The sequence below is a fragment of the Gnatocerus cornutus genome, chromosome 3 (genome assembly GCF_029298725.1).
Source record: "Gnatocerus cornutus isolate USDA-ARS CGAHR chromosome 3, icGnaCorn1.1, whole genome shotgun sequence".
Classification (NCBI taxonomy): domain Eukaryota; kingdom Metazoa; phylum Arthropoda; class Insecta; order Coleoptera; family Tenebrionidae; genus Gnatocerus; species Gnatocerus cornutus.
Genome location: NC_142235.1, coordinates 12,721,033 through 12,747,738, shown reverse-complemented (window position 1 = coordinate 12,747,738; position 26,706 = coordinate 12,721,033). Strand labels below are relative to the sequence as shown.

Genomic DNA, 26,706 nt, shown 5'->3' with positions numbered 1-26,706 from the left:
TTTATCACGGTTTGGTTGGCGTCGCGACGCCTAAGAAGTATAATTTTTAGCGATTTTTGAGTTTTTGCGGAAATATACGCGAATTCAATTTTATTTCAACATAACTGTGGTACAAATATCTGAGTTTTTATTTTAAATCTAATGCAAATTGTGTTTAAAATTTGCGAAAAAAACGTTGCTTTATCAAGTTAGTTTTCAAAATTATGACAGTGCAGCGGCAATCTACGTTTACACCAAAATTTCACAAGTCACTTCACTCACTTTTATAAAGGTTAATTTTGATTACCACGGGCATGTTGCACTTTATGGACACCAGAAATCGTTAATTAACATCGACAAAGTGACAATTTCACCAAGTAACACTTTTGTTACAATCTAAAGCGAGCCAAAGAATAGATGTCATTTGTGACACAAGATGTTGACAGATGGGTGTAAACGTAGTTCCCAATTTTGACATAATAAAATTGGAAACTAACTTGATAAAACAGCATTTTTTCCTCAAATTTTGAAGACTATTTGCATTGAATCTAAAATAATAACTCAGATATTTTTAACATATTTATATTGAAAAAAAATTAAATTAGGGGTTGATATCACAAACCCTCACAATTACCTAACAATTACATTTTTAAGGCGTCGCGACGCCAAAACTATCAGTGATAAAAAACAAATTTTTACGTCAGCTTCTAGAGCTTTGTCAACTGTGAGCGTATGCAAATTTTCAAAATTTTATCTTTAAAATTAAAGACGATTTTGGGGGTGGACACAAGTGTTGCCGGACCCTGTATAGTGGAGTTGTAAAACCTGTTGCTACTCATAAACTTCCAAATATTTGTTATCATAGAGTAAAAATTACCAGAATGAGAAATGATTTAAAAAAAAAGGAAATTTTTGGTTCGCCCCAAAAAATGTACCTTTGGTTCTTCAAGTTTATAGGCTGGAACTTTTAGGTATTCTTAATTTGGAAAATCGCCTAAAAATTTGCGAATTTTGCCAATGCCATTTTTGGCAGCCTAATAGTATTTAATGCCACTTTAAAATGTACTTTTGAAAAAATTCATTTAAAGTCGACGAAACGAACTGCGGCAAACAATCCCAAGAAATCTCTCGTTATCTTTACGACAGCAGGTATTTTGCCCCCACAAAAATCCCATAAACCATTTTTCTCGCTGCGGTCGCCCTGCTTTTCTCTTCTTTTCTAATAATAAGTAAGTAAACTTTTTGCTAATTTCTCGACCACCAAGCCGAATTTTTCAGTTTCAAAAAGCTTTCACGCGTGATTTACCATAGAGTTCATTCCGTTAGTTGCAGTCATTATTAAGAGTTTTAACGAACGCATCTGCACCGTTATGAATCTTTTAACATTACCGGCAATTTGCCGATCACCACTGTCCACGTTTTTTAGGTTAGAATCCTCGTTTGTAAAATAGGAACACAATTTCAATATCGAATACCGTAAGGTCAACTAATTTCCTCGAGGATTTCTTCACGAAGATAACTGTTTAGTTGAAAGATTTTTAGAGCTGGTTTCAAGAGGAAGTTGTCTACGCCCAAATTCAATACTCAAAATGTCAAGGAGATTTCAATTAAAAATTACACCGACAAAATCTAATTATCTAGAAAAAAATTTAAATAAATTTACTTATCTCCGCCATCGGCCTTGACTGAGCTAGAAATAATTCTAATTAACGCGCATCCACTGCAATTTTAATATTAATAATAACAACCTAATCTTGATTGTTTCGAAATTTTGAATACGAATTTGAATTTTTTGAGCTTTAACCCCAACCCACATTTTCTTGGGCGCGTTTTTCTTAATTTTATTCATTTTATTCAATGACTCAGATGCGGGATTAATTTAATGCAAATAAGCGAACGAGTTTGCAACAATGCGTCGATGACATTTTGTGGCTCAAAAATCCGGGGAAGTAGGGGAAGGTGGGTTTTCCGGAACAATATTGGATGGGTTAGGTCACTGTTTTATCGGCAGTGCTGGTGGTTTGACGTACGCGCGCTTGATTAATGTAAGTACCTGTCAAAATTTCAACCTTCGTTGGCGAGCGGTTGTTTATGTCGTGCAGGTTTCCTGTTTAAAAAATTCTTGTTTGGCATTTTGGTTGCAACCTGTTTCGGTTTCTCTACTTTTTTAATAGTGTTATAGGTTGGCTTGGGTGGTTTCTAAATTCAGGTTTTCTGCGGATGGATTGGAAAATTAGGTTGTGACATTAAATAAAAACATAAATTAATTTAGATTGGTAAACTTCCTAAAGTTGTATGTTTTCAACTGTTATTCTTAGGTTTCAAAAATGTGAGTTTTGTGGATTTAGATTACGATATTTTCTAACAATTTTGGATTTAGTTTCTTTGTTTCGAAATTTTTCTCGCTTTTTTTTTGAATATCGGATTTTTGGGATGCTTTCTTTTAAGGTAATTGGCTTTTTAAATAAGAAGTTTCTTTTATCTTTTTGAATGTCAAGGTTTTATGTTTTTATGTTGATTTTCAAACCTGCAACTTTAAAATTCAAATTTGTAAACTAAATTCAATTCAATATTTTCTGTTGGTTTTAAATTTTTCAATTTTAATTGTGGCCAAACAGACACTATTAAAAATGATGTAAAAAGTCGTCAAAATAAAAATTTATAAAAAAAATTTTACTGTATTAAAACTTTTTAATTTGGTGAAGTTAATGACCTTGTTTAAACTAGTTAATTTTATTCTCATTGCTATATAATTACCAGAAATTTAATACAAATTTTTCTTTGTAAGAATGGAAAATTCTTAGTTCGTAATTGCATTATTTAATTTTGGTAAAATTATTCAACTTGTTCAAACTAGTCAACTTTTTAAAGTTTATCGTCATATCGTTAAAATTCAAATTAAAACAACTGTTTCTTTTGCACCAATATATTTTTTTATTTATATTTATATTATTTATTTGATGGTGTTAATAACTATGTTAAAAATAAGAAACTGCCTGAATTTTATTGCTATAGAGTTAAAACTGCCAGAATTACGAATTTTTGTCTAAAAAAATGTAAACTTTTGATTTGTTTTCTAAATAAAAATTTGTAGAAATTGTTTTTTTTGCTCTATTTTTTTTAAATTTGGTAGAGTTGTTAAACTTGTTTAAACAAATCAATTTTCATTTATTGTCATTTTGTTAAAATTAGCAGAAATTGTATAAATTTTTATTAATGAAAATTCAAAATTCTTAGTTTGTCTGCAATATAAAAAATTTCTAAAAACTGTTCATTTTTCCTCTAAAACATTCTAATTTGGTAGAGTTGATAACCATGTTAAAACTAATAAACTACCTGAATTTTATTGCCATAGTTAAAATTACGAATTTTTATCTAAAAAATAATATATTTTTGCACGATAGAACAATTTTGCTTAGTTACCGCGCCTGCTGTTGGAACAGTAAGTTGAGTTTACTGGTTACCAAAATAAACAAAACGGTAAGCACAAAATTTAAGTAAAAATTTAAAAATAGTCATTAAAAAAGAAAGATTTCATTCTCAGACCGAAATTTTGACTTTTCAGGAATTATTTAAGAACAATTAATGTCAATTATTTGTAACATTTTTAGTTTTATAAAAATAATCGAAATTTGTCTATCGTGCAAAAAATATTATAAGCATCACGAACGTTAAGGACTATACCGATCTCAGACAATAATTGGAGTCACCGCTGCGCTCCTCCTACAAACAATTGTCTTCGATCGGTAAAGTGTCCTTACCGTTCTTAATACTTAATATACTATTAAGTTCGTCGTTAAATAAAAATTTGCAAAAACTGTCTTTTCTGTTCTATTTTTTTTTAATTTGATAAAATTATTTAATTTGCTCGAGTTGGTCGACTTTCCAAAATTTTATTGCCATTGCGTTAAAAGTAACAGAAATGCATATTTTGATTTATATAAATAGGAAAATTATAGTTTGCACACAAAATAAAAAGTTCTGAAAACTTTATTAAACAACATTATAATTTAGTAGAGTTGAACACTATGTTAAAACTAATAAGTAATAAACTACCTGAATTTTATTGCCATGGAGTTAAAATTACGAATTTTATCTGAAAAAAAAAATATGAAAATTTTGGGTTCGTCGTTAAAATAAAATTTTTACAAAAACTGTTTTTTCTGATCTATTTTTTTTAATTTAATAAAATTATTTAATTTGCCTAAACTTGTCAACTCTCTAAATTTTATTGCCATAGCGTTAAAATTAGTGGAATACAAATTTTAATTTATGAAAATAGAAAATTTTCAATTATCCTGATAAAAAAAATCTAAAAACTGTTTCTTTTGTTCTAAAATGTTCTAATTTAATGGAGTTGGTAACTATGTTAAGAGTAATAAACTCCCGAAATTTCATTACCATAGAGTTAAAATTGTCAGATTTATGAATTGTTGTCTAAAAAAATGTGTAAATTTTTAGTTTGTCTACCAAATAAAAATTTGTAAAAATTGTTTTTTCTGCTCAATTTTTTTTTAAATTTAGTAGAGATATTAAACTTTTTTAAACTATTTCACTTGCCAAGTTCGTTTGCCACATAATTCAAATTAGCAAAAGTACAAATTTTTATTTTTATGAATTTTTAAATTCTTTGTTTTCTTTAAGTTAATCATTTCTAAAAAATGTTTTATTTTGTTTTGGACCATTCTAATTTGGTGGAGTTGATAATCATATTTAAAATAAGAAACTCTCAGAATTTCATATTTTATTGCTATCGCGTTTAAATTGTTTTTCTAAAAAAAATAATAAATTTTTTAGTTCGTCTTTAAAATAAAAATTTGAAAACTTTTTTTTTAATTTGGTAGAGTTATTATTTAAACTAGTAAACTCCCCGAATTTTATTGCCATTGCGTTAAAACTAACAGAAATACAAATTTTTTATTGATGAAAATTGAAAATTCTTCGTTCTTATGCAAAATAAAAATTTCCAAAAATTTGTTATTGTTTGCGCTAGAACATTCTAATTTGGTGGAGTTGATAATAAGGTCAACAATAATGATCTTCACGAATTTCATCGCCATAGAGTTAACATTTTCAGAAATACAAATTTTTATTTTGTAAAAAATGAAAAATTTCAGTTCGTCTTCAAACTAAAAATTTCTGAAGTGTCTAGAACATTTTTATTTGGTGGAGTTTATAATCAATAAATTGTAATACCATTTTCAGTGGTTTAATACCAAACTATTTCTAGTCCTCACAACGGAAAAAGTGATTAAAACTAAACGAAATGCATGATAAAATACGAATAATTAATAAAATAGTGTATGCTCACATTGAAACCATTAATAAAAAAAATTTGATTTTACTCTAACAAAAGCTGTAAAAACTGTTTCCCATTGCTGGAATACACAGCAGCCAAAAATTATTTTTATCAAAGAAGTTTCTATTTTCTATTTTCTGTTTGGATCAAAAAAGAAGAAATTTGACGAAGATTTTCTCTTTTGATTTATTTTTTTTTAATGTAATAGGTGGAGATTCTAAAGTCAGAAAAGCGATATTTTGTAGTTTTAACAATAAAACTTGTAAAAATACATATTTTTAACAAAAAGTGTGTTCACATTGAAACCACTTGTCTGGTTTAACAATTTCTCCGATTTTTCACATTTTCGCCTGAAAGTGAACGCTCTTCCTTCCAAGTCACGCAACACCGCAATAGAATTTGTTCGTTTTCGTGTCCATTTCATGATAAAATCTCCCCATTTAACCGTTTTCGCCAATGTTTTTTAATTGTCTCGTTACTCAAATGTAACGCAACCAAAATCTATTGTTCCTCTCCCCAACTTCCGTGTCATTCCATCGAAAAAAAATCCAAATTGATTCCCAATGAACACCACACTTTCGTCTCACTTCACACTAAAATCTGATGTAAATTTTAAATTTAGACCTTGCTAAATCACCAATTAAAACATTAATCAGTACTTATCCGTTACCTTCGTAATCCGAAGAAGATATAAAAAAGCCGCCAAGGTCTCAGATGACTAACGAAAGAATCTAACTAACAATTTTAATGATAAACAATAGTGTCGTCACTAAAATTACAACGATGACTTAAGTATATACGAGACACGGTTATTTAATTCAGTTAAAGAGTGGTACAAGCGAAAGTATTTTATTCTTCGATGTCTTTCGTCACTTCGTACAATGGATTTTCGTGGTCGGCGGTTGAAGGCTGGTTGTACATGGGGTTATCGAAGGATTTGGCGATGTCGAGGATTGACCCGGTTTCGGAGTGACCGTCGATGATGAGGTTCTCATCGGTGGTGTCGAAGCGGGCGAAGAACGACGTGTTGAAGATGGAGCCTCTGCTGCGGCTGAATCTAAAAAGAAGATGAGTTTTTTAGTGGTTTCAATGTGATCAGGTCATGTACTTTTTTATTTTTTTTATTTTATGTTATCGTTCGTTTTTAATTTTTTTCTTCGTAAATGCTTAAAATAACGAATTTTATTAAATTAATGGAAATGGTATTTTCATTTTTTAATAAAAGCTTTGAAAATTTGGAAAAAAATCAATTTCAAATAAAATAATATAAAAATAAAAATTAGTGGTTTTGCAGATTTTGAACTCTTTGCAAATCCAAGCCAGAAAACGGCGAGAATCAACGAGAAATCGTCGTTTAGCATCAAAATTTCTAGAAATTAAAAATTCAAAATGTTGAACATTGACGAAAATTGAAAACTGAAGATTTTTTAAATTCCAAAACCTGCAGATAAAACTTTGTTGTTCTCAGGCAACGAAATAATAATTTTAGAATTTTTTTTTCAAAACTAAAATCCTATTTTTAAAAATCAAAAATTCAAAATTTTGAACAATTAGTGAAAATTGTAAAACGAGATTCTTTTTAAATTGCAGGAAAGTATTGATAGAATTAGGTTATTTAATACCGACAAAGTAATAATTTTAAGAATTTTGCTAATTCCAAATATCCATTTCAAAAAATCCAAAGTTACAAAATTTCGAAAATTGGAAAACTGCAGATTTTTTTTATTCAAAAATGCAGATCAATCTTTGTTATTAGAAGTCTACGAAGTGATAATTTCCCGATTTATTCAATTCATAAAAAAATTACAAGTTTTGAACAATTGGAGAAGACTGAAAAACTGGAGTTTTTTTATTACAGGAATGGATATTTAGAACTAGATATTTTATGCCGACGAAGGAATTATTTTGAGAATTTCCCCAATTCTAAAATTCCATTTATAAAAACCAAAATTTTATAAGGTTTGTTTTGGCGAAAATTGGAAAACTGAAGATTTTAAAAAATTTAAAAAGTGCAGATTAACTTTACCATTTTGGGAATTATTCTCCAAATCTAAAATCTTATTTTTAAAAATCGAAAATCCAAAATTTTGAACAATAATTGACGAAAATTGTAGAACTGATAGAATTGGTTATTTAATGTCGACGATGTAAAAATTTTGAATTTCAAAATTCTATTTTTAAAAATCAAAAATTCAAAATTTTAAACAATAATTGGTGAAAATTGGAAAACGAGATTCTTTTTAAATGGCAGGAATGTTTTGAAAGAATTAGGTTATTTAATACCGACAAAGTAAAAATTTTAAGAATTTTGCTAATTCCAAATATCCATTTCAAAAAATCAAAAAATCCAAAGTTACAAAGTTTTGCGAAAATTGGAAAACTAGAGATTTTTTTTCCAAAAATGCAGATCGATCTTTGTTATTTGTAGTCGACGAAGTGATAATTTTCGGATTTATTCAATTCCAAAGTCTAAATTTCTAGAAATAAAAAAATTACAAGCTTTGAACAATTGGACAAGACTGAAAAACTGGAGTTTTTTTTTATTACAGAAATGGATATGAAGAACTAGTTATTTTATGCTGAAAAATTTTATGCAAAATTCCATTTATAAAAACCAAAATTCAAAAAGTTTGCTTTGGCGAAAATTGGAAAACTGAAATTTTTTAAAAATTTAAAAAGCTCAGATTAACTTTATTATTTTGGGAATTTTTCTCTAAATCTAAAATCCTATTTCTAAAAATCAAAAATCCAAAATTTGGAAAATTGGTTATTTAATGCCGACGATGTAATAAATTTGAATTTCAAAATTCTATTTTTAAAAATCAAAAATTTAAAACTCACCTTTTGACGAAAATTGGAAAATTGGAGTTTTTTTTAATTAAAAATGCAGTAAGAACTTTATTAAACGAAATAATAATTTTGGAAACTTTTTCTATTACTTTTAAAGTTTCATTTTGAAATATCAAGAAAATTTAAATGTTGAAAAAAACTAAAATTGAAAAACCACAATTTTTTAAATACTTAATTGAACTAATTTTTTGGGCCGATGCGCGATGAAGTAATAATAATAATTTTGAGAAAAGTTTTAATTTCAAAATTCTTTTTCTAAAAATCGAACATTCCAAACTCACAAAATAAGGCGAAAATAGGAAAACTAGAGTTTTCTTTTTAATTCAGTAAAATGCAGATTGATTTTTGTTATTGGAAGCCGACGAAGTAATAATTCGAAAGTTCCATTTCTAAAAATAAGAAATTCAAAGTTTTGAACAATTGGCGAAAATTGAAAACTGGAGGTTTTTTTATAATCACAGGAACTGATATTTAAAATTGGTTATTTTATCCCGACGAAGGAATATTTTTTTGGAATTTTCTCTAATTCTAAAAACTCAAAATTTTGAATTGGCAAAAATTGGAAAACTGAAGATTTTTTAAATTTCAGGAAAAACAGATGTGGAATTAGTTATTTTATGCCCACAAAGTAATAATATTGAGAATTTTTCTAATTCCAAAATTAAATTTAAAAAAATTAAAAATTCTCAACTTTGAACATTTAGCAAAAATTGGAAAACTGGAGTGTTTTTTTATTTCAAAAAAATGCAGATTGAATTGAATTTTATCAATTCAAAATTTTTAACGACGAAAATTCTAGAACTTGAGACTTTGTTAAATTCCAAATAAATGGAGAGTACTTTGCTATTCTAAGGCAACGAAGTAACAATTTTTCCAATCTCAAAATTTAATTTCTAAAAATCGAAAATTGGAAATATTTTATATTTTATTTTTTGAATTAATGGTACCTAATTTTGAGAATTTTTCCTAATTCCAAAATATCATTTCTAAAAACAGGAGAATTGTTTTGCTTACCTGCCGACCACGTCCATAACCGACGGCTTTCCATGGAAATAAATCAAAACTCCAAAGAACACTAGCACTCCAACCAAACTCCCAAAAATAATCCCCAGCCCATGCCCTCCTCCCTCCAAAATCTCCCCCGACTTATACATCTGTACCTTTCCCGCTCCAGCCTCCTCCAAAAACTCCCGAAAAATCTCCGCTTCCTCCACACTTCTCCCCGTATACTCATTCTCTCCAAAAACAACTTGCACCATTTCTCCCCCCAAATAATTCTTCACTCGACTCGCATAAGTGTCAACTTGGTACTCCCTCAACTTCTTTCTAATCTCTTCCAATTTGGGGCCTCTCCCTGGTTTAAAAGTCAAATACGCCCCACAGATCCCATGACAGGACTCCTCGGGAACGATTGGGTTTTCACAATTTAGGGGTACTTCTTCCTGGTTTTCGTAACAGATGACGGGGTGATCGTGACAGAGACACCCATATGGGTCAGTACATGGGGACGTTCCTATATGGAAGAGGTGGAGGTTTAAATCAGCGCCTTCTTTGGTTCTTATTGATCTAACTCTTATGAGATTATTGAAGTGGAGATCGACGTGGGCTTTTTTGGGCAAAATGACGTCATCGTCCACGCACGGGATTCGTTCTTTGTCGGGGATGGCGACATTGTCTGGGTGGACCCAACTGTTGGGGTCCTCCCAGTAGTGGACATCGATGGGCTTCAATTTAATACCTGCACAGTTAAAAATTGTTGGTATCGAACATGGCGGCGGTCGCCATTTTGAATATATAGCTCCACTCACATTTTTTGTTGTCCTTCAGCTCGATGAAAGCGTTCTTTTCGAACACGATGCTTCCATCATGGGGCAACTGCACCTCCCCCGTGGTCAAGCTACTGATGGACACCGGCGCGGTGTTCACCTCCGAAAAATGTATCCCTTTACAACCCTCCGCTAATTTCCCATCGATCCAATTATCAGGATTCGATATATCACTGTCAAAACGCCAAATTACTTCTTTTGTTTCGATGACAATGAAAAAGACAAGTACAAGAAAAAATTGACGGACGATTCTATACGGCATTGTTTCAGACTGCATCTGTTTTCGTTCTCAACGCCTACTGCAATTCGATACGGGGGTGTTGGAGTTTTTTGTGATTCGGTAAAAGCGTTTAGTTGTTAGCGTGGTAATGTAAAGAAAGTGAAATTGACGAGGACACTGACACGGTTTAAAGGTTGCAAGGTAAAGAGTGCGACTTTTAACTAGATCTGGCGATTTTTTTGGCAGAGTTGATTTGGGGTGAAGAAGTTCTGTGGAAAATTGAGAGAGGAATTTAACGGTGGCATTGGTTTTTTTCTAGGGATATTGGGGAACAAAGTTTGCGGCTCAATTCACAAATTTGGAACTTGAGCAATTTAATTCATAATTCTAATTTTGTTTAATTTTAAACGCCAGTTTTTCGACTGACATTTCTTAAAATTCCGAAGTTTCAGAGGACTTATTGGATTATTTGCATCTTTGAATACATAGGTTCTCAACTCAATTCACGGAACAAATTTGTATTCTATAAATTTCAAGTTAAAAATTTACGAATAAACAACCGCATTAGCCAAATAAAAAAACTGAAATGGTCAAATTCGAAGAAAGAAATTCCCAAATAAAAAATTCTCGAATTGCTATTTATTCTGAAATCTAAAAATCTCATTTGATATGTCCAAATTTGGTTAAACATTTTTAATTTTTGAAGCCAAAAATTCTCAAATTGGCATTTGGAAATTCACCCAAATTTCTATTTCAATTTTTAACAATAGAGAAAATTTACAACACTAAAACACTTTTTTCTGACCTCAATTTAGAATTCAAAATTTTTCAGATCCAAAATTGCTGTAAAAAATATTTCTAAATGTCAATTCTCAAAACACAAATTTTCCAATAGAAAATTCTCAAATTTTCAATTATGAAATTTGGCTCTTAAAATATAACAACCAAGTTCAAAGTACTCAAAATTTTAAATCTTGCATCAGACATCTGTGTCAAATTTCCGAATTTCCAAAGCAAATTTCAAAAAATTCTCAAATTAAAAATATGTATTCTCAAATTGTCTGTTTCTAATGATTTTCCGAATAAAGAATTCGCAAGGTTTTATTCCTCATCTCGGACAATTTCTAAATTCCCGCATTGGCAATTCTCAAATCGACAATTATTTTGGATTCTGAAAATGAAAATTCTTAAATTTAATTCGAGGCTCGGTTTCAGCTTCCAAATTGAGAATTTCCAAATTAAGAATTCTCAAATTACCAATTCGCCAGTCGAATATTTTCACATTGCCAACAATTTGACCGAAAGAGAAAGTTAATAGTCCAAACTTAAAAGTGGAAATTCTCAAACATTTGAAAATTGAAAGATGGAAAAGAATTCATACTGAAATTTTCTATATTGAACATCAGATAAATTTCTCTAAAATTTTCAAATGACAATTTCTCAACCGTTAATTTTCACATAATTCACTATTCTCAAGTTAAAAATCTCCGAAGGCGAAAATTTTTAAATTCCCAATTCTCAAATTAGACAGTGGCGCATCAAAACGTAAATGCTCAAACTAAAAATTCTCAAATCGAAGATTATTTTAGAGATTTAAAATCAAAAACTTTGACAAATCGGTTTCACTTCTCAATTTCCGAATGAAGAATTCTCTGTTAAATTTGATCAAATGAAGAAACTAAAAATTCTGAAATATTTGAAAATTCCAAAATGGTCAAGAATCCAGAATTGGAATTTGAAAGTTTGGATATTAAATTATCCTCCAAGCTCATTTGTGAATTCGAATTTTCCTATATCCAGAATTTCTCTAAAATTCTCAAATAACCAATTCCCAGATAAAGTATTCTTAAATTTCCAATTCCCAAGTTGAAAATCGGTCCTAAGGATAGAATCACGAAGTTAAAAATTTTCAAATTTCCAATTCTCATATCGAACAACGGCGTCAAGTTTCTGGGTCCCAAACGTGAATTCCCAAATTGGCAATTCTCAAATTCAAGACTATTTTGAATTATGAAAACGAAAAGTCACAAATTCCCTGCATTAAATTGAAAATCGGTGTACGCGCTTAAATTTGCAATTCCCGAATGAAGAATTCTCACATTGCCAGTTCGACAATTAAATATGAAAGTAAAATCAAACGAAGAAACTGATTATTTATAATTCGAAACTAAAATTTCAAATTACTACTAATTTTCAGATAGAACTTTTGTAAATTCTCAATTCCCGAGTTGAAAATCGGTCGCAATGAAACAATTCCGAAGTCAAAAATTCTAAAAATTTTAATTTTGATATCGAACAGTGGCGTCAATTTTCTGGGTCTCAAGCGTGAATTCCCAAATTGGCAATTCTCAAATTCAAGACTATTTTGAATTATGAAAACGAAGTCACAAATTTTCTGCTTTAAATTGAAAATCGGTGTACGTGCTTAAATTTATAATTCCTGAATGAAGAATTTTTACATTGCTAGATCGAAATTTACAACTAAATATGAAAGTTTGACCAAACGAAGAAACTGATTGTATATAATTCGAAACTGAAATTTTATCAGATAGAATATTTGCAAATTTTCAATTCCTAAGTAAAAAATTTGTTCAAAAGATACGTTTCCGAAGTCAACAGTTCTCAAATTTTGAAATTCCAATATCGGACAGTGGCGTTAATTCCCAAATTCACAATTTTCAAATAGAGGATTACGAAAAGAAGAAGAAAACTCACAAATTTCATTTTTTAAACTGAAAATCGATCAGAAAATTTTCCATATGGCGTGAATTTGACATCTGTTCAAGAATTTTTCTAAACTTGTCAAGTTCCAGTTGTTAAACCACCAATTCCTAGACAGAATTTTCTAAAATTTCCTATTCCCTCATAAAATTTGGTCCCAGAGATCCAAAAATCGAAAATTCTCCAATTTCCAATTCGTGTATCGAAAATCGCAAACTCCCAAATTGAGAATTCCCGAATCAAAACTTCAACATCTAAAATTTTCGAATAAGAAACAAAGTCTTCATTTCATTACATGGAAATCCCATCAATCCAAACAACTCTTTGTCTGCCTTCCTAAAACCAATAACACCGATTTATTGATCCTCGTAAACACCGACTCGTTAATTTAAATCTTCAAACAGACTGTTTATATCCGCATTGTCAAATACAGTTACAGTAATAATAACAACATTCAAACCGACTCATTAGAAATTTTTTTTATTGCGTCCTAATAACAAAGTATAAACTTCGCAAATGACTCAAATATGACTAATAACTAGTAACGGAACTGATGTTTATATTTATACCAAACTACAATGAACATATTTGAAGTTTCAATTAAGGCGCGCGTACACGAGTGACGCGCGACAAAAAACAATGCAACATGGCGCCCACCGCCATCTTGAGATGCCTACTGCGACATTCCCACAGTGAAAGGGGACGTGTGGGATGCTACAGATGCATTACCATACTCGTTACGTAATTGCAATAACGGGTGAAGACGATTAAGTGAATTTGCATACATTCCTCAAGTGTCACTCTCATTACGCGATTGAGAAAGATCGAAAATCACCGTTCGGCTTTCTCCAATTGTTTCCAAAAACAGTCTTAGCCCACTCGATGCTTTATTTTCGTAAATCATTAACAAGTGAACGTCTAATCTAAGGTAACTGTGTCATCTTCCTTTCTACTGATTTATTACGATACCATTCACTGGTATTGTCCGTGTTTGATATCTTTGCGGTTGGTAGACCTGAGCGGATTAAATTTAGCTCGCATTTCACTGTGTTTTTGCATCACGACAATCTATGATACGACGTATCAATTATTAAGTAATCGTTCTTTACGTAACAAGGACGATTAAGTTGTTGCATGTTAATGATGGGAGTTGCGATCGTGTCTGAAATTAATTTTTTTATTGTTGCAGATGTCAACGATGATTTGGATCGACAGCACTAGTTGATGTTAAGAATCTTCATTGCATTGGAAAGAACAAGGTAAAGTTGAGCAAGTGCGTAGCCGCGTTGCAAGGTCGAAAAAAAAACGTGACAAAGTTCCAAACTTGGAATGTTGATGGTTTTAATCAAACGTGATCGCGGTTGGTCGTGGAAATTGACTGTATGGCGTAATCTAGCGTTCCATGAAAAGTCTAGTGATAAGAAACTAAATTTGTTGATTTATATTGTTGTTTTTGACAAATTTTGAACACATTTTTGGAAATATGGAAGTTTTCAAAATTGTCAAAGGTCCTGTTTGACACTTTTTGCGATTTTACTACACCAAATTGTTTGAAAATTGTTAACAGACGTTAAGTATTTTTAACAAAACGAAAGTAAAAAAGGACAAATGAACCAAATTTTGACAATTTTGGACTAAACTTTTCAAATTGTCAAAATCGCAATTTGGTTTAAAATGTTACTAACAAAATATTACGGAAAAATATAAATGAATGTATTTTTTTGCTATATTTAGGTGTTTGACAATTTTTGACAACATCTTTGGCTATTTTAAGAGAGAAAAATACAGATTTAGAGCAGTAGTCGGCTAGATTTAATATTAATTTTTGACATCACCGTGACCTTACATGGCCTTAAGAGAGACTAAAATCTGACAATTTTGACTAAATTTTTAAAATTGTTAAAGTGCATACTTGATTTTGTCAATATCGATCAACTTTCCCTAAAAGGTAAAGAAAAACAATGAACAAATTTATTGGTAGTATCAAAATTTTGGTTTCATGAACTGTTTGACAATTTTTGACCTCTTATTAAATGAAATTATTGAAAATTGTCAACAAGGATGTAAGAATATTAAAATATTTACAACTCAAGACCAAGATCTTTGAAATCTCGGGATTAGGCGAAAATAATCCAAATTTTGACAATTTTCGACATTTTTTTTCAAATTGTCAAATATGCAATGAGCTTCAAATAGTTACAACATTCTATATAGAAATTTTACTTACAATAAATACATAGATTACTGAAATGAAATTCAAAGTATATGTCAATTTTTTGTTTTATTTTTGGGGTCTGACAATTTTTGGAAATTTTATAAGGGCACCAGTAAAATACAGATTTAGTGGAGTTCGCTAGATTTAATATCGATATTTGACATTAATGCAATTGTCATAAAACTTAAGATAAACTAAAACCTGACAACTATTGACTAAATTTTCAAAATTGTCAAAGTGCATACTTGATTTGTTAATATCGGTCAACATTATCAAAAAAAAAAACAAGAACAAACTTATTGGTGGCATCAAAATTATGGTTTCACGTATTGTTTCTCAATTTTTGACGTTTGCTTATATCTATTAAATTTTTGAAAATTGTCAACAATATAAAGTAAGAATATTGAATTCTTAACAGCTCAAAACCAAGATTTTTGAAGTGTCGCGATTATTATTAAAAGAAAAAGAACCCAATTTTGACAATTTTTGACTAAAATTTTCAAATTGTCAAAGACAATTACGTAGAAATAGATAAAATTATCGAAATGTTACTAAAGTAGATTACGGAAAATAATTTATAAGTGAATGGCAGTTTTTGCTTTATTAATGTGTTTGACAATTTTTGACAATATTTTTCCCGGTTTAAGAGGATTAAAAAACAGATTTAATGCAGTTAGCTAGAATAAATATCAATATTTGACTTCACTGTTATTATGATATGAGTAAATTTTCAAAATACTTGATATTGACAATATCGGTTCTAAAAAAAAAGTAAAACCAAAAATTTATAAATGTATTTCAGGAGTCAAAATGTAGTTTCACGTTTTGTTTGACAATTTTCGGCGTTTTCTTCAAGCAAATTTTCGAAAAATGTCAACTAGTATGTTAGAATATTGAATTCTGAACAACTCAAGATTAAAACTTTTGAAATGTGAATATTATTTTATAATAATTGTTGTTTGACTTATGTTAAACCAAATCCGACCATGTTTGACAATTTTTTCCAAAATTGTTGAAATGTTGAAAATATATAACCAAAAACAAATTAAAAGTACATGCCAATTTTTTACTTAATTTTTTGTGTTTGACAATTTTTGACAATATTTTGGTATTTTAAAATACTGATTTAGTACAGTTGAGTAGATTTAATATCAATATTTGAATTCAGAGAAATTGCCGTAGAAGTTGGTTTGACAAGTCTGAATGTTGACTAAATTTTCAAAAATGTAGTCAAATCAAAAACTCATATTCCTCAAATTGATAAAAACTATCAAAAATTAACAAAAACAGTGGATACATCAAAATTTGATGTTGACTATTTTTAGTTTTACCGTTTTTGACGATTTTTAAAGTTGTGTCAAAAATTGTTAAATTTCAGTTATTTTTTGTCGAAAATGTGGACATTTTCAACGATTTTGGTCAAAAATTGTCGAAATCGAGATATTCATAGGTCATGCCTCTCAGATCGTCTAGAATATTATCAAAAATTGTCAAACAAGACAATTTAGTATTCAAAACGTCAAAAGTGTTTATAGCTATTTACCTATTTATCATAACAATCTGATGTTAAAAATTGGAGCAAAGTAGTCAAATGAATACAATATAAATATTTCACATTGTATCAAAAATGTTGACATAAAGTTATTTTTGTCCTTTTTGACAATTTTAGTCATTTTGGATACCAAATTTTTGAAAATTGTCAACAAAGATGTAAAAATATTGAATTTCTAACTTGTAACGTTGCGGCTGTTAAACATAAAAGTGTCAAGTAATAATGAAAATATGTAAATAATAGCACTTTTTTTCTCAGCCCATTCGATAACTTTTTTTCGCTTCCTCAGTAATAACTTCCTTATGCCGCTCATAATCTAATTAAAGTTTACGCAATTTCATAACAATCGAAATGAATATTTGCTTGATTTGCTCCAACTTTCTACTGTACCCACAAAAACCCACACTTATAACCTTAAGGTCACCGGAAAACTGCAGGAAACTGCAAAGCCAACACGAATCCCATTAAAAAATGCAATCTCCTGTAGGCGGTGCTAATTCGACGTTATTGTGTATAATTTACTCCGTATCCGCCAACCTTCACTGAAACCAAACACTCGGTATATGGAGACGTGAACGAACGCAGACTCGCGATGGCCTTGTCAAGGTTATTCTTACCTCATCTTCATCGTAAACAGATAAATAACGATCTTACGACCATGTTGGGTCATTTAATTGCAGATTTGGTTCGTTGACTCGCTAAGTTTTTTTTAATTTTTTGGGCGGATCGAGTTTCATCGACCTCGATTTCTTCAATTCGGTTTCTACGAGGGAAAACGATGCTATTTTCTTTTATGGATTTGCGAGTTTATGGTTTTATGGCCATTGTCGCGGTCAGGAGTATGGAAGCGGAACGCATTCGCTTGTTAAATAACAATAGTTGTAAAATTTATGTAAATACCGCTGCGATAATATTTGTTGTAAAACATTTACACGGTTTTCAAGTAAATATAATTCATTTGACGCGGGTAAAGTAGGAACCTGCCTCGAATCACCAATCACAGAGCTGCATTTTAAATTTGGCGCCTACCACATATGCAAAAGTTGAAATAAACGGCGCTGTGATTGGTCGTTTATCAACGACACTTTTGAAACAGTTGTCATTTCTGGGGAATGTCGAACCAGACCTGTCACATTTTTCAAATTGTCACCAACTTGTAGGAGTATAGTTTGTACAGTGAGAGATTGAATGACCGAAAAGTCACTAAATTTACGCGCGAAATTTAAAATAACAAAATAAGCCCACTTACTGTCAACCCTGTCAACTCAGTTCGCGTAGAAATTTAGTGTTTTTAGTGTATTTTGTAGCATAATTTGCTGCCAACCTATATGTCAACTGTCAAAATCTCCCAATTTCTCGTTGGATATAAAGTGCAGCTCATTCTGCTCGGTCGACTCTCCTGTGTAAATTTTCGAAACTTTTTAGGTGTAAAGCAGGTTTTTGAGTCCTTAGGGAAAAAATTAGGGGAAAATTGAATGTATAGTTTGTACAGTGAGAGATTGAATGACCGAAAAGTCACTAAATTTACGCGCGAAATTTAAAATAACAAAATAAGCCCACTTACCGTCAACCCTGTCAACTCAGTTCGCGTAGAAATTTAGTGTTTTTAGTGTATTTTGTAGCATAATTTGCTGCCAACCTATATGTCAACTGTCAAAATGTCCCAATCTCTCATCGGATATAAAGTGCAGCTCATTCTGCTCGGTCGACTCTCCTGTGTAAATTTTCGAAACTTTTTGGGTGTAAAGCAGGTTTTTGATTCCTTAAGGAAAAAAATAGGGGAAAATTGAATGATATTTTGTACAGTGAGAGATTGAATGACCGAAAAGTCACTAAATTTACGCGCGAAATTTAAAATAACAAAATAAGCCCACTTACTGTCAACCCTGTCAACTCAGTTTGCGTAGGAATTTAGTGTTTTTAGTGTATTTTGTAGCATAATTTGCTGCCAACCTATATGTCAACTGTCAAAATCTCCCAATCTCTCATCGGATATAAAGTGCAGCTCATTCTGCTCGGTCGACTCTCCTGTGTAAATTTTCGAAACTTTTTGGGTGTAAAGCAGGTTTTTGATTCCTTAGGGAGGAAATTAGTGGAAAATTGAATGTATAGTTTTTACAGTGAGAGTTTGAATGACCGAAAAGTGACTAAATTTACGCGCGAAATGTAAAATAACAAAAGAATCCCACTTACTGTCAACCCTGTCAACCCAGTTTGCGTAGGAATTTAGTGTTTTTAGTGTATTTTGTAGCATAATTTGCTGCCAACCCATATGTCAACTGTCAAAATCTCCCAATTTCTCATTGGATATAAAGTGCAGCTCATTCTGCTCGGTCGACTTTCCTGTGTAAATTTTCGAAACTTTTTGGGTGTAAAGCAGGTTTTTGAGTCCTTAGGGAAAAAATTAGGGGAAAATTGAATGTATAAAGTCCGTTTTTTTTTTAAAACCACCAACACCGCAATTTTTCCTTGCATTACAACCGGCAACGTTGCCTAGGGAGATTTTTGGTGAGAAAATAGTTGTCAAATTTTTGACATTTCTGAAAATTAGGCAGTGTTTCCGTTAAAAACGTGTTTTTTTACAGCCTGTTGGGTTGCAAATCAAAGGATTCAATAGTGAAAAGACTCGGCACAGCCTGAAAGGCCGTTTTGTGTAATCAAATTGTCAATTAGGCAGCTAACCTATTTGATTTTATCACCAAAAAGTCACCATCGACGACGTTGCCGGTTGTGAATTGTTAGAAGAGTGCGGTCGGTGTTGGTGGTTTTTTAATAAAAAAACGGACTTTAGTTTATATAGTGAGAGATTGAATGACCGAAAAGTCACTAAATTTACGCGCGAAATTTAAAATAACAAAATAAGCCCACTTACTGTCAACCCTGGCAACTCAGTTCGCGTAGGAATTTAGTGTTTTTAGTGTATTTTGTAGCATAATTTGCTGTCAACCTATATGTCAACTGTCAAAATCTCCCAATCTCTCATCGGATATAAAGTGCAGCTCATTCTGCTCGGTCGACTCTCCTGTGTAAATTTTCGAAACTTTTTGAGTGTAAAGCAGGTTTTTGATTCCTTAGGGAGAAAATTAGGGGAAAATTGAATGTATAGTTTGTACAATGAGAGATTGAATGACCGAAAAGTGACTAAATTTACGCGCGAAATGTAAAATAACAAAAGAATCCCACTTACTGTCAACCCTGTCAACCCAGTTTGCGTAGGAATTTAGTGTTTTTAGTGTAGCATAATTTGCTGCCAACTTGTATGTCAACTGTCAAAATCTCCCAATCTCTCACCGGATATGCTATATCATTAATAAACTTGTCAGTTGCATGTGGAGCCATCTATTAATCAAAATTGGCATGTACCCATTACAGGTATCTAACTTATCCCGTTCAAATCCGCGGATTTATAAAATTGCTCCTTTGTAAATCGGAGAATTCTCTGCAGGAAAAATGGCGTAAAATCCTGATCTGGTAACGAGGCCATTTATAATCCCTCCAAATTAAGAGCGTCTTATTAAAATTCATACAAGTTCACGCTCATCAAACCCGAAAAACTGCTCTTTCTATCGCCAACTTAACAGACCGAATTCCCATTCTGTAGAGTCTGCTACCGTGCGAAGACTTCGCAATAATTTCCCGGTCGAACACCTCTCACCTCTGTTCTTCTTGTCCATCTTCGATAACACAAATTAAACGCGCTCTATTAAATAACAATCTCTGATATACACAGTGAAAAAATTGATTGGGATCGTTGACCCCGTGCCCATCTCGATTAGATTCGCGTCCGTTCTTCAATTATGCCACGTACGTAATAAAAGCGCAAAAAGTGCCAATGTGTTGAATAACACGCTTCATGGCGCGCCGTCATCACGAAAAAAGGGGAATCTAATGCGGTGAAAATGACGACTTGGATGGCAGGATGCTCGTTTGGACTTCCGCGGTGGCGTGTGAACGTGGCTTTATGAGACGGGGGCATTTTTAAAGTGGCGACTTTATGAAAGATTTTAGCGCCACCTAGAGGGTACACTTGGTCATCATTGAGTGTCAGGCCTTTTCTTCTCAAAATTCTTTCAAATCAAGTTGGCACTTTGACAGTTTTTTAAAACTGCCAAAAATTGTCAACTTGGCAGTCAAAAATTTCTCAATTTTTGTCAATTTCGACAAAATCAAGTACATATTTTGACAATTTTTGATTTCATCAGTGTCAGTTCTTGAGTTCTACAAAAACATTCTTGGTACAGTCAAAAATGTAGGCAAACGCTATTGCAGAATTTCTCATTTCTCAAATTTATGAAAACTGTCAAAGTTTGCCAAAACAGTCGAAATTTTGTCATTGAATGTGTACTCAGTTTTACCGTATTTGACATTTTTTAAATTTGTGTCAAAATCTGGAAAAAATTTTTGGCCGATGCTGTTGACGATTTGACGATCAAAAATTGTCAAAATCGAGATATTTAAAACTCACATCTCTTTGAATCTAGATTCTAGAACAAAAATGAGAGGAAAAGAAAATTAATTGTCTACAATTTTTCAATTTTAGACATTTAAGTACAACAAAACTGTAAAAATTGCCAACAAAAATGTGAAAATATTGCATTCTCAAATTCTCAACACCTCAATTCCAAGATTCTGGCAAGTTGACTAGATTTAATATTAATCTTTGACATCACCGTAATTGTTATAGGACTTAAATGAACTAAAATCTGACCACTTTTAAATATTTTTTTTAAAATTGGCAAAATTCATGCCGGATTTTGTTAATATCGATCAACTTTATCTTAAAGAAAAATTTAAACTAAGAACAAACTTATTGCTGGCATCGAAGTTATGGTTTTGCGTATTGTTGACGTTTCCTTTTATCATTTTTTTTTTTTAATTGACAACAATATAAATAAGAATATTGAATTCTTAACAACTCAAAAGATTTTTGAAGTGTCGAGATTATTATTAAAAGAAAATGAACCAAATTCTGACAATTTTCGATTAAAATTTTTAAATTGTCAAAGACGCAATTAGGTTGAAATTGTTGCAAAATTATTGAAATGTTACTAAAATAGTAAATTACGGAAAACAATTTATAAGTGATTGTCAATTTTTGCTTCATTAATGTGTTTGACAATTTTTGATAACATTTTTGAAAATTTTAGGAGAGTAAAAAACAGATTTAATGCAGTTGGGTAGATTAAATATCAATATTTGACATCACTATTATTATGATAGGAGTTGCATGAATGAACTAAAATCTGACCAGATTTGACTAAATTTTTAAAATATCCATCAAATTTTTCTAAATGAAAGAGTAAAACCAAATAGATATTTGTTTCACTAGGCTAGAAAATGGTCAATCGCGATTAGTTTGAAATTGTTACAAAATTATTGAAATGTGACCAAAATAGATAACTAAAAACAAATTAAAAGTTTGTGTCAATTTTTGCTTTATTTCTTGAGTTTGACAATTTTTGACAATATTTTTGGCTATTTAAGGAGAGTAAAATGTTGATTTTGTGCAGTTGATTATATGTGACATCATCGAGCTTACCGTAAGAGTTGATTAAACAAAAGTTTAACAAATTTTGACTTAATTTTCAAAAATGTAGTCAAATGTATCAGAAATTCACATTGAAAACTGTCAAACATTAACAAAAACAACATATAAATCGAAATTTTGACATTAAATGTATTCGTAGTTTTACCGTATATAAATAAAAAGTAAAAAAATGTCAAAATCTTTAAAGCTGTGTCAAAAGTTGACAGATTTTAATTTATTTTGTTCTGGAAAAATGGGTGCTTTGTGAACGACTTTGGTCAAAAATTGTCAAAAACTATATATTTATGCCTAAAGGCTGTTTGACACAATCATATTTTTTCTCAAATTTTTATTCGTAAAATTTGAAAATTTATTTTCAAATAAATTATTCTCGTGACAAATAGCGAAATTGGAGAAAATATTTTTGCAAAAAAAACAGCTTTTACGCTCTTCGGAATTAGTAGAATTTTATGAAAAATTGTGCAGCAATATGAATGAAAGTGGTCAAAATTTGTTAAAACCCTTTCAAAAATTGTCAGTTTTGTGTTGATTTGTTTTTTCCTCAATGGTTTCAAGCTAAAATTCTTATGAAATCAATCTTTGTTATGACTTAATAATTTGATCTCTTTAAACGTCAAAAATTGACAGAATTTGGAGTCTAGTCCAAAGTTTGCTGTTGGTTTTACTTTTTTTGTAAAAACTTTGCAAACTTTGGACACTAGACTTTAAATTTTGTCAAAACTTACAAGTTTTTACCAACTTAAATAAAATTTATTTGATGTTATGACAATTTTCGAAATGTAGTCCTTGCTCGTGTCTGTATTTCTACAACAATAAAAAATTGCAGTTAATAGCGAAATATCAGTATTTTATAAATCTAATAAGAATCTCTTAAAATTGTCAAAAATGTGAAAGATTTTGACCACCACATTTAATGTGCTCTCTGTTTTACTATTGTTGATAACATAACTAATAGTTCACTCAAAATCTAGGTGCTCTAGTATTTGACAACTAATCAAAAATTGACAGATTTCAGCTTATTTAATGGGCAAAAATGTCAGCAATTTTACTCCAAAGTTGTGAAGAGCAAGATTTCTGTCGCTCATGTCTCTTGGAATCGTCCAAAGTGCTATCAAATATTGTCAAACTCGTTACAGAAAATGAAATTGTGACCGGAGCGAAGGTAATTCATCCTCAAAATCTCAATTTCATTACTGAATATACAACCTGAAGATAGTGTAAACATTCTTTGTCACGAATTAAAAATCAATTTACGCCACATAATTTTTCTTCGACTTTGACCATAATAATTTATATTGACAAGTTCATTATAACGAATTATAGCGCTGCGTCTACCGATAATTTCCCATCGTTAGGTGCATATTATTTATTATTCAATTGTTAGATAAGAAACCACAAACAACCATTTTCACCATTTCTGTTTTCAGCTCCCGGCGATGCTGTGCAAGTCCAAAGGCGGCGGCGGCCGCTTCCTCACCAAAATCCTGATCCAGCTCATGGCCTGCGGCATCATCATCTTCACTATTATCCAGTTCCGCCCCATCAAACTCGACATGAGCGTCCCTCATCTCAACAGTAGATTCCTCCTGCAGAAGCGTCTGGATCCTCTCACCCGGCACGCAGACTCCACCACGGAAGCCAACGACCTCGAGCTCTTCATCGACAAGAGTCCATCGTTATCTGAAGACAAACTCGTCGAGGATATTCAACAGAGGATGCCGAACCTGCCCATCGTTTACTGGAACAAAAACAAGAACAAACCGATGGGGTTGAACAACACCTGCGCGCGGTTTCCCAGCATGTTCGATCTGGAGTTCAACAATTTGTACTGGCAGACGCTGAGGACCTCCAATGGCACGTTTCAGTTGTTCGGCGCGTATTTGGATAAGAGAGCGAATAATCGGTTGGGGCCCACGGTGAGGATCCTGGGGATGATCGACAGGATAGAGCCGGCGGTGGTGACGTATTGCCAGTTTTGGTTCGACGGGAAGAAAGAGCCTGTGATAACAAAGTCCTTCGAGTATAAGTACATTTGGTACAAGAAATGGGGGAATTACAAACAGGGGATTTACCAACCGTACTTGACAGCCTGTGTGATCCCCCCGCAGTGGAAAACGAAAATCCCCCAAAGTATATCACTCGTGGAAAAAGCGTGCGATAACTCCACCAACAACCTGCGGGTCATCTTCGAGAAGCCTGAAGTGAAGAAAGACTTCGCGGTGTGTGTCAAAGGCTTGGATTTCCTCCACGAAGACCTCTCGGTGCGACTCATTGAATGGATCGAGTTGTTGAACCTTCTGGGAGCCGACAAGGTGTTCTTCTACGAGCTTCAAGTGCATCCTAATATTAGTAAGGTTCTGAAACACTACCAGAAGGAAGGGAAAGTTCATGTTACCCCCATTAACCTGGCGGGGGGGCAACCCAACGCCCCCTCGTTCCAACACCTCTACTTGACCAAGAAGACTAATCACAAGCGACAGAATGAGCTCATTCCGTACAATGACTGCTTCTACAAGCACATGTACCAGTACAAGTACATCGCGCTGCTTGACATCGACGAGGTGATCATGCCTCTGGAGGGCACCACCTGGAAGGAGCTCATGGAGAAAGTCCTCCCGAAAGCCCTGAAAATCAACAAAGAAGAACGCGCGAGTTACAACGTCCGCAACGTGTACTTCTTGGACGACCTCCTCCACAACCACGGATGGTTCAAAGAGATCCCTCGCTACATGCACATGCTTCAACATGTCTACAGAGCGAAGAACTTTACCAAGCCCGGACAGTACGTCAAGTGTTTCCACAATACCGAGAAAGTCTTGACTTTACACAACCACTTCCCGCTTTCTTGTCTTGGAAGTGGTTGCACGTCGTATCCGATGGAGACCACAGACGCTCAACTCCACCACTATCGCGCGGATTGCGTGAAGACTTTGAAGAAGAGCTGTGAAGAGTATAGGAAGACGAGCGTGATGGATACCACCATTTGGAAGTTTAAAGAGCCGCTGGTGGCGCGCGTTTCGGCGACTTTGAAGATTTTGGGGTACTTTGCTAATCAGGCGGAAAACAAACGGTGATTCTCGTGCTCAAAACTCTTAAGTTCCTTGTGAGAGACCAAATTGTGATAAATTGTTGAATGCCATGGTTTTGCTCAATTGGTTCGTGCACCTCTCATGTAAATAGTTTAGGATAAGACTTTTCATTACTGTGCCTTTAGAATAAGAACTATTTATTGTAGATCTAATTTGTACACTAAGGTTAATAAAGCGATTCGTAAAGACTTTGAACACGAATTTTTGAATTTCCCGCCTTGTACAAATAAGTTGTCAAAGGAGGCTGTGGAATTTGACACGTCTCTAATGGTTTGAGGTTAAAAGCCTGTCATCTTCGAACGGTGAGCAACAGTGGTACCAACATTCCAATGCTTGAAACTGTTAAATTCTTCATCTTTGTGAACTTTGAACATTTTTTTAAATTTCCCGCTCGATGACGCGATACAAATGAAACTCATAAAGAAAACCGTTGAATATTTCATATATTTCATATAGTTGGTACAGTGAGAGTTTGAATGACAGAAAAGTCACTAAATATACGCAATAAAAAGTGTACCATACGCGCGAAATTTAAAATAACAAAATAACCCTAGTTACTGACAACCCTGTCAACCCATTTCGCGTAGGAATTTAGTGTTTTTAGTGTATTTTGTAGCATTATTTGCTGCCAACCTATATGTCAACTGTCGAAATCTCCCAATCTCTCATGGGATATAATATATATTTGATGGTTTGTGGTTAAGTACCGTCATATCAAAACTGTAAAAACAGTGTTACCAACATTACAAATAGAAATCACTGATGGAGGCTGTCAAATTCTTCACCTAAAACGTCTTCTAAAGTCCAGCTCATTGCTATCAGTCCACTCTCCTGTGTAAATTTTTGAAAATTGTTGCGTGTAAAACAGGCTTTCAATTCTTTAGGGAGAAAATTAGGGTAAAATTGAAGGTGGCGATTTGGAAGGTCAACACGGTGTCGGTTAAGTGTATTAATCAATAATTAATTAAAAATTACTTGCAAAAGAAAGGTTTCAATAGAGATTTAACAAGTTTTGAGAATCTTGCGTAGGACGATTAGCTTCTACGCATGCCCCAGTTGCGTCAAGGTCAAACGCTTTTGCTGCCAACTGTTGCGGATAAAAATCGCTAGGGGCTACTGCCAACTTAACTTTTTAATGAGTGGACAGATATAGTTTGTACGGTGAGAGATTGAATGACAGAAATGTCACTAAATCTACGCGATAAAAAGTGTACCATACGCGCGAAATTTAAAATAACAAAATAACCCCAGTTACTGACAACCCTGTCAACCCATTTCGCGTAGGAATTTAGTGTTTTTAGTGTATTTTGTAGCATAATTTGCTACCAACCTATATGTCAACTGTCGAAATATCCCAACCTCTCACCGGATAAACTATAGTAATGAGCTCTGGTATAATTATTATTA

At 32.3% G+C, this 26,706-nt stretch overlaps 2 protein-coding genes across 3 annotated transcripts in view; one reads left to right on the top strand and one right to left on the bottom strand.

Moving 5' to 3' along the window:
- LOC148177058 (uncharacterized) overlaps positions 1–25,494 on the top strand; it is a 47,938-nt gene extending 22,444 nt beyond the window's left edge. The window contains exons 3-4 of one of the 2 annotated variants that reach the window (XM_088032755.1): positions 14,085–14,154; positions 23,638–25,494. In XM_088032755.1, coding sequence (XP_087888881.1) covers positions 23,647–25,284 — 1,638 coding nt within the window. In that variant the 5' untranslated portion in view covers positions 14,085–14,154; positions 23,638–23,646 and the 3' untranslated portion in view covers positions 25,285–25,494. Of the gene's footprint in view, positions 1–14,084; positions 14,155–23,261; positions 23,373–23,637 lie in introns of those variants that run through there. The other variant, XM_088032754.1, reaches the window with a different exon arrangement.
- Positions 6,128–10,216, bottom strand: Amnionless (amnion associated transmembrane protein). Its single transcript, XM_088033253.1, has 3 exons — positions 9,937–10,216; positions 9,143–9,866; positions 6,128–6,335 (listed from the first exon to the last, which is right to left on the bottom strand). The coding sequence occupies exons 1-3, from the start codon at positions 10,214–10,216 to the stop codon at positions 6,128–6,130; spliced, it is 1,212 nt and encodes a 403-aa protein (XP_087889379.1).
- Positions 25,495–26,706: the final 1,212 nt, after the last annotated feature.

Bases quoted from the DNA above. Each gene is read 5' to 3' on its own strand.
- Amnionless (XM_088033253.1), bottom strand. From the start codon at position 10,216: ATGCCGTATAGAATCGTCCGTCAATTTTTTCTTGTACTTGTCTTTTTC. The intron at 9,867-9,936 runs GTGAGTGGAGCT...TTAACTGTGCAG, and splicing joins GCTGAAGGACAACAAAAAAT to GTATTAAATTGAAGCCCATC. The intron at 6,336-9,142 runs GTAAGCAAAACA...TCTTCTTTTTAG, and splicing joins GTTATGGACGTGGTCGGCAG to ATTCAGCCGCAGCAGAGGCT.